Source organism: Crassostrea angulata, chromosome 3 (genome assembly GCF_025612915.1).
Source record: "Crassostrea angulata isolate pt1a10 chromosome 3, ASM2561291v2, whole genome shotgun sequence".
In the NCBI taxonomy this organism is placed as follows: Eukaryota; Metazoa; Mollusca; class Bivalvia; order Ostreida; family Ostreidae; genus Magallana; species Magallana angulata.
Window position 1 is genome coordinate 5,344,093 of NC_069113.1, and position 8,915 is coordinate 5,353,007.

At 36.5% G+C, this 8,915-nt stretch overlaps 2 protein-coding genes across 2 annotated transcripts; both read left to right on the plus strand.

The window, feature by feature from the left end:
- Window positions 1–336: 336 nt before the first annotated feature.
- Window positions 337–1,464, plus strand: LOC128177102 (cdc42 homolog). Its single transcript, XM_052843651.1, has 2 exons — window positions 337–593; window positions 701–1,464. Exons 1-2 carry the CDS (start codon window positions 396–398, stop codon window positions 1,058–1,060), a joined length of 558 nt encoding a protein of 185 aa, XP_052699611.1. The 5' UTR covers window positions 337–395; the 3' UTR covers window positions 1,061–1,464.
- A 3,769-nt stretch (window positions 1,465–5,233) lies between these two features.
- On the plus strand, window positions 5,234–6,378 carry LOC128176259 (uncharacterized). The gene is made up of 2 exons (XM_052842459.1): window positions 5,234–5,509; window positions 5,625–6,378. Exons 1-2 carry the CDS (start codon window positions 5,312–5,314, stop codon window positions 5,982–5,984), a joined length of 558 nt encoding a protein of 185 aa, XP_052698419.1. The 5' UTR covers window positions 5,234–5,311; the 3' UTR covers window positions 5,985–6,378.
- Window positions 6,379–8,915: the final 2,537 nt, after the last annotated feature.

Genomic DNA, 8,915 nt, shown 5'->3' on the forward strand with positions numbered 1-8,915 from the left:
GTCCCTATTAGGTGTTTGTCCCTACTTTGAAACTGCATTTTTCTTATCATTCTGATTGACAACTGAAGGACATAAAATCTCTCTTAACATTGACCTAGTCTAGGAGAGAAATGGCGGTGCAGTGATATATAAGGCGATTATCATAATTAATGAATTGTAAGAACAAGCACTGAATTGATCTAAATTTTTTAATAACATTGACATGGTGACAGCATTTTGTTTTATTTCATTAATTCACCTGACATGTTCATCAAACTAAATTTCACGGTCCGGGCCACAAGGAAATAAAGTCCTGACGTCACGCGCCCGACTGCTATATAAAAGCTTACGTGACAAATGCATGCACACACTGTCATTTCTCTCGGTCAGATAACAGCGCAACGTAGTTATACAAGATGGTTGTTTCTGTGAACAAGTCTCTGCAGTGTTCGGTTGTTGGAGACGGATTTGTGGGGAAGTCGTGTCTTGTTGAGCGATTTCTTGGTGGAGAATTTAACAGCGAATATGTGGCCACTCTCCAAGATGACTACATTGCAAAGTGCAACGTTAATGGCGACAGCTTAGAGATGAATATTACGGACTTCGCTGGAGAGGTAGGTTCAACTTCTTTGTAACTACTTAGCTTTGAAAATAAGAAATTCAAACTTTTGAACTATCTGTAGCTTAACAAATTCTTATGGCGTTTTCTTTTCCATTGCAGCATGACGACCTTGTCTCCATCGAAGTGCCTGATGTCTTTGTTGTCTGCTTTAGCCTTGTTGACAAGGACTCGCTCGAAAGCGTGCTCAACTTCTGGGTTCCAAGAATAAGATCCGAAGAGAAGCAAACGCCCATCGTCTTAGTCGGAACCCAGCTAGACAAGAGAAGAACACAAAGAAAGGGCCATATTTCTACCGAAGAAGGGCTCAGTCTCGCTCAGTCTATCAGCGCTTCAGCCTACGTGGAATGTTCGGCGAAAGACAACACAGGGGTGGATGTTGCGCTTTACAGCATCCTTCTGGCGAGCAACAAGTGTAGCAGAAGGAAAGCCAGTCTCTTCAAACGCGTTCTTGGCAGATGAATTGATAAACATTTAACTCGGGGCTTATGGTCCTTGTGCCATACTTTCTAACAGTCTGTAAGTAGATTGTTACCCACTGACGGGCGCCCACAGTAGTTCTTTCCCTTGGACGTTGCTGGATCCTGCTGGAAAACTGCAAAGAAAACGCTATTGCCAATATTAACAGTTTTGTGTCAAAACATTACAAATCAGGACGCAAAAGGACAAACGTGTTCTTACATCTGCAACAAAAACAAACTTTGTCAATCTTTCAATAACTCAGAACTCCTTTTTCCGACGAAGCAATCAATTTTTTGTTGTTGTAGACATAAGACTTGTTTGATATATAAAGTGTAATGCATAAGACTTGTTTGATATATGAAGTGTAAAATCATGCAATTAAAAAAAATGAATGAAAACTTGAACCATATTTTTCTTTTTTATTAATAATTATGTCGTTGTACATGTATTGCTACATGTGAATATTTGAAGCAACAGTAAAGAAAATATTTTGAGCTCTTTAACATACAGTGTATTTTTAAAATTAATGAAGTTCAATATATGAAAAACTTTTGAAACGTGGGTGTTCAATCGTAGCTCTTTCATGTAATTATCTCCATACTAGTTTCTGAACTCTTCCAGATTGGCACAGCATAACGAGGACACAAAGTGCCTACCTAGCGATATATGTACATGTTTTGTAACACAAGCTCAAGGTTATCTGCGACAAAAATAGACTAGTAAATAATCCACTAAAAACTTTCTGCCAGAGTCATAAATTATAAAGTTATTATGTAAGCCCAGCCTTCATTTGTCTCTCTCTCTCTCCTCTCTCTCTCTCTCTCTCTCTCTCTCTCTCTCTCTCTCTGTAGAAAGAGATCAAAACAATATTATTAACGAATGCAAAGTCATTTCGGGTGTCAAACCAAGTCTTTCGATGACGAATCACTGACCCGGATAGCTGAGGATCTGGGTCTGTTTACATGTGTATCTACCACATTAAATTAATGTTAAATGGGGCATAATGCTTACTACAAAACGATTCCAGCTTTGTTATGTTAATTGAATTATCTTTCCTTTGAAAGTTCTGTTTACTTTGAACTTCCGTAAATCATTATTTGCACTGAAAAACATTGATTACAATGATTCACCCTTTTTCATGATTTACTTACAAAATTTAGTTGGAGAAAACATTTTGACGTTATGCTGATAAAAAATAAATTGGATTATATAATTCTTGATCTATTTTTTCTGAATTTAAACAAAGTGTTTGTTTGCAGATAAAACAACATAAAAACAACTTAAACTTTGCACACGTTATGTATGAAAGGTAAATGAAATCAGGCAATGGAATGCCATGTCATGTTATTAAAATCAATATGATACGTTTTTTAATAATCAATTCCTTGTGCCAATCACACTCACATTAAAATCAAACGTTTGTGAACGTCACTTACAAGCACGCAGAATTTTTACGGAAGGAACTAAACAGTATAATACACTTGGATCTTGCAGAGAACAATGGGAAACAATTTGTTTACAAGATATTTGGGGCATCGATTGATTACTCTCAATCATCTGCCCCCTCATCCCAATCATCTGTCATCAAACAGCTCGTTAAAGGTGTTCATTGTATCATGCCGCTACTGACGTCCTCCGTACCAAGTTCAAGTTCATTTATTTCTCTCAAAACATATAACGTTACATGAATTACAGCATTTATGTAAATACAAAAAGATTAGGAAAAAGCAGGATAGGTCCAGGCCCATATATATATAGGTCCAGGCCCATATATATATATATATATATATATATATATATATATATATATATATAAAGGAGCCGACCAAATTAAGTTTATTCAGTTTCCCACATTCAAAGGTAGTTTTTGGGGTTTTGCAGTATTTTTAGATTACAGAATTCATAAATACACAAAATTTAATGTATTTCTCTTTTTTGCAGTCAGAGCAATCAAACATCGTTTTGTAGAGGGTGGTGGCTACCAAGACTTCAAATTCTAAATTATAATGAAATAAATCGCTGATCAGGAAAATTAGAGTACTATTCTAATAATAAACATGGGGTGAGTAATCCCCCACACCCACGGTCGCTCTCCCCAGGCCCGCTGAAAAGTCCCTTGTCTCAGGTAGTCAAAAATCCTTTTTCTTGTCAAACCGGAACAATGACTTCTTACAATCTTAAGTCCTGTTTTCACTCACTGACGTTTTCGATGTAAACAACACCGACTGTATTGTCTCCGAGTGGCAGAAGGTCATCCCGGAATACGTAATTTCAATTAGACTTTATTGTTTTGACATGATTATATTAAAAATTAAAACTGCTAACTGAATAATTAGTAAACATCTATGCTTTTCCTCCATTGTTTCGTCATTAGGTATATTGTTACCTTCCCAGTCAGGTGCGAGTTTTTTCTTGAGAGGTGTGAACCATTTATTTCATAGAATTAAAACAAAAGAAAGCGGTCATTTTTACAGATCTTAATGAAATTTTGTCCAACATTACAATGAAAAAACATTTCTTTCCGTACAGTGATAGTATTTAATATAAGTTAAACTTCGCAAAGTTTCTATCACACTGGAACTTCTGTAACTTTTTTGCAAAATGAGCTTTTTGTGAAAATAACAAAATGAGAAGATTCCTATTTTGTTTTCTCATCCAATGTCCTGCAACTGGAGGTATTTTCGTATCATGCAATGTCTGACACTGTCGTCTGCACAAGATGGCTGCAGTCTGCATGTCACAGCTACACGGCTACACAGAGCGCTCTATGGAGGCCAGACAGTTTGGCGGCTTGTTTGACATCTTTCTGCATGTATCATAAGCATATGCAAATTCGACCATTCGCAATTCTAATGTTGTAAGTAAAAAAAAATATTTAACCGTCTGTTAATTGGCCTTATTAATATACGAAACACATATATAGCACTTTCTGACGCTCACACGATTTTCCAGTCCATAAACATCACTGAAAAATACTTTTAAATTCACAATTGTGTAAAATTAGTTTATTTTTCTTATTTCATTTAATTTTTTTGGTTAAAATAGGGCAATGAAGGTAAAAAGCACAAACGGACGTCTGGAGAAACGGTGAAAGCGCTATTGTAAAACTTTTTTTTTCGTTTGACACCCAAATCAACAAGTTTGTTTAAAATGATCAATGTAAAATGTCATATATCTTTGAGATAAACAACAATCAAAATAAAAACTTAACACATTCATTGTTGAAAAAATGATCATGATTCTGCTATGACGGCGAGAACAGTGTTGACCCCTGTACAGTTACGTAACAGACACTTCGTCACAGAGGATGGGGGTGTTGATGTTTATCAGACGTACCCACCTGTTATCGTCTTAGAATCACTGAAAACAATTTAATAGGTCTGTTTTACTACTTATACATCTACTTGTAATTGTTTCCTAAAAGTTTCGTGATGAACTTTTCGCGAAGTAAACATCGATATTATTTATTTGTTTATCAGAAGAATACATCTTCTCAGAAGGCAGGGGCACTCGGAAAATATAAAAACTAGTTTCCAAACAATCTTAATTTGTGTACAGTATTCTAAGCGTATTTATCGATTATCTTTTATGATCGAGTAGGTACTCTAATGTAAACTGTCAGACCGATTACTGCACACAGAGCTATTGATCTCCGACTCTTGTTTTTAAACATTTTAAAATTAATGATATCTAGATCAAGTGTTACTTGTACCACTTTCATAACAGATATTTGTCATTGTCAAAACACTTCTAACGCGACGGCCTTGAAATGGTAAACACTTCACAAGATAGATTGCATTTACAGGAATTATTATATGAGTCCACTTTAAATGTATAAATATTGTTTTAAATGTGTGTAAATTTAAAGACCAACATAAGAGATGTGTTAATTGAAACATCATTTCTCCATTTATTGCACACATAAAGATAAACTTCTTTTCCTGGGGGTCTGAGCTCTCCCGTGGGGCTAATCCAAGGGGTCAATGTCAACAATAAACCGCGCGCTATTTAAATAAAATCTGCAGAGGATGTTAAATCTTTTTAAATCCTGATATGTTTTCTTGAAGATGACTCAACGTAAAAACCGGTGTCTATCAAACCGTTTGGTCACGGTCCAACGGACGAGGAAATAAAGCGCCTTACGTCACAATCGTGAAGGCTATATAAGACCGCTGGGGCGAGGTGCTTTACCAGTTTGTAGCTCGCTCCTATCGAAACAAAAAGAAAAAATATCAACTTGAAAATTCTAAAATGGTCGTAGCAATGCAGAAATCTATCCAGTGCGCTGTGGTTGGTGATGGTTTTGTTGGGAAATCAAGTTTGGTTCAGAAATTCGTCAATGGTAAATTCGACAAGACTTATATAGCCACATTAAAGGATGATTACAGTGCGAAAGTATCCACAAACGGGGACGTATTCAGACTGAATGTGTCTGATATCGCCGGAGAGGTAAGCAGAGCTTATTTTTATATCTTCAGAAAACGGTGTAGTTCAGCTTATCATTTTCTTATAGATGTACTATGTATCATTCCATTATTTTTATTGTTCATTTTTTGTATTGCAGCATGAAGACCTGTCCTCCATTGCAACCTCTGATATCTTCATTGTGTGCTTCAGTCTAGTAGACGATGATTCCATGGATAGCGTGCTAAACTTCTGGATTCCTAAGATCCGGGCAATCGCTAAACATTCACCCATCATCCTAGCGGGGACACAGTCCGACCTGAGACAAGGGGGTCAATCCGGCCACATCGCCACTGCTGAGGGTCGGGCCCTGGCCAAGTCTATCGGGGCAGAAACCTACGTAGAGTGTTCCGCCAAATCTGGCTCGGGGGTCCAGGAAACCTTCCAGAGCGCCGCCATGGCAAGCATTCGATACAGCAAACGGAAGGTCAACATCTTGAAACGAGTTCTTGGACGTTGATGTGTTGGCCCGAGGAACTGTTCACTAAGCGGTCCCTGCACCGCTGTTATAAACCTCTAACGAATGGTCAAAGAGACTCCGAATTGGCCAGTTTGACTGTGTTGGCTATTGTAGTGGACATTTATCACTACGACAACGGAATCTCGGCATCGTTCTCACTCTATCCTTCCGGGCTACAGCTGCTCCAATGCAGACCGCCCCAAGAAGCGCACAGACTCCTGATACGTGAAGCAACGGCATAGAGGGAAAATATTGACAGAGAGTAATTGTTATTGAAACTCTAACAAATTGAACTGCCTATCTATTTTCGACCAGATGGTTTACCATACAACCATTTGAATGAGTGTTTTAGTACTAATAATTGTATTCATATTTCAATAAAACTGTAATTGTACGTAAGAGTTGACTATCTTTGAAATTGAGAACGCTTGGGTTTTCTAATGAATGTGGTTAGAGGCAAAAAGTTTACCATTGCGTAGTTAGTACCATCAGTTGAGATTTCACATACATGTATAAGAATTGGTTTTTAAATTCTTAATAACCATGCAATTAATGGAGAATAACAATTGAACAATGCCTTTTTTGAAACAATGACATCATTAGTATTAATAATTAGGTATTCAAATAGTCCATGCATCATAAACCGCGTATAATTAGCCATTATGACCGTGAATCATTAGAATCAAAATAGAACTAGGAGCAGAGTATCTATATTTAGAAATTACGGACAATTTTAAATCAGGTTGCTCACTGAATTAAAAACTTGTTATTGCGTAACGAAGCAAGATTGATTTTCAAATGCTACTTAAAAGAATCAAAAGGGAAACAGATACAGAGAAGCTTATTTTCTAAAGTAGTATCTGAACAAAAATTAGTAAATCTAGTAAGTGTGACACAAAGATGTGTTTTAAACGTTATATTTGAGATAGAACGGTTTCTTCATCGCGTGTGCTCTAAATTTGTCATGCTAGATTTGCAACAGCTTTTATACACTCTACACGTGCATGCTCTGCAAGAGGACAATGAAGTCATAATTGTTATACCATTACATAGTAACATGAAATAATTTTTAAAAATTAATTTCAGTAATGAGTCTTCTTTGTAAATCGCCTACAATTTTCATCATAACAAATATTACATTTATAGAAAAATCAAACGCAGATGACTTTTGTCTGTTCATTATTAAATTAAATTTGCGATAACATTTAATTTAAAATGCTAGTATAAATTGCCACTTCTTTTATTTCTCCAAATAGGATGTGATACCGTATCCAGATTTCGTGTTTTAAGCATAGTATTAATTTATCATATCTGGTTTATCAATATAATTGTTAAACATTACACTGTTAAATGCCAGGAAAAAAATCAATACACATGTACATTTACTGTGAAATCATCATTGTTCGTGGGCGATCAATGTTCGTGGCTTTCCTGGGTAACCCTTGTCCACGAATATACATCCCCAGGAACTTATATACAATCATTTGTTTAATATTTATTAGACCTAGATCCCGATTACACTACCAACGAAATAACGTCCCCAAGGACATGGACAATTTTGGCTACCCACAAACATTGACCCCCATGAATAAAAATGATTCCACATTATTATAAAAGAATATCACAAAATGACAATAAGAAATACCCCTGTCCCCTTTCTCTTGCCCCTCGCCCCATCCATACATTGTATGTACGATATAGCTGACTGTATTCATGTAGAGTATTTTTAGACAAAAACAACGTAATATATAGACCATAATCCAACTGATGTACACATCTGGCTCCCTGAGGTACACCCCTGTCTTTATCTATTCTTTAAAAAGCATGTCAGGTCGTGATTTTATTTCAACACGAAAGAAAATTTAGATACAAAGTACGTGTATCAAATAGAAATACGGGTTATTTCTGTGAGATCAAAGAGCTAGATGCTGCAGGAACAGTTGAAGGAAGCGATCGGTGCCGATCAGTTCACCGACACGATGTCTGGATTCCTTGCGATTGTATTACATTCTTCACGCTATCGATTTGTTTGTGTAATTATAAATGCAAATTCAATTTGTTCTGTTGTCAACCTTACAATCTTGCCACGAAGGGTCATCGTACATCTGTCAGATTTTAGAATTCATTAGAGCTGACATCGCCTTATTTCCTTCGCTGTGTTTGCGGGGAAAATATTAACAAAAACATGCATGTAGCGTTAATTATCAGGTTTTAGCCTAGTTTTAAAAGGAAATAAAATGTAACACTATTGGCATTTGAAGAGTTATTAAGTGTATTAAACGAACATGAAATTTTGCTGAACCCTAGTCTTACCAGTAGATAAAACTAAACCTGCTGTAGCTGCAAGATACAAATATGTCTATCACAAAATGTTATAAGGCAAGATTGTTCAATTTCAAATGGTTTTTTTTTAAATAAAGGTTTGTCTCAATAGTATAACTGTAAACTGTGGAACACTTGACCAGGGATTTCAACTCCCCCCCCCCCCCCCCTCATTTTATAACCAAGGGAGTCTAAATATTGTGTACATGTAAATTATAGTAAATTATATAATGATGGGCTGTACTGCCCAAAGTTGAACTTTCTGAATAAACATTTCATTATATTACCTAACGTTTGGTGATGGATTTTGAGGGCAACCTTTATATGACCAGTTGAACGGGTCGGGTATTACCAGTAGGCAATCATGAGGTAGGGTTATGAGGGTTTTCCCATTTAATACTTTTTACTGCCAACACTGGTCAGTTTTGTAACACTCTTACCCCGGATTGACCCCCTAATCGCCCTCATTCCATGTACCCGTGTAAACAACACTTTGTAGATAAGGATAATTTAAACCGTTCAAAAGTGTGGGACCCCGGAGTTGGCTGGTCATCTGAGGTTAACAGTGCCAATAAAACGTTACATAAGGGTCTCAACTGCTGAACACGT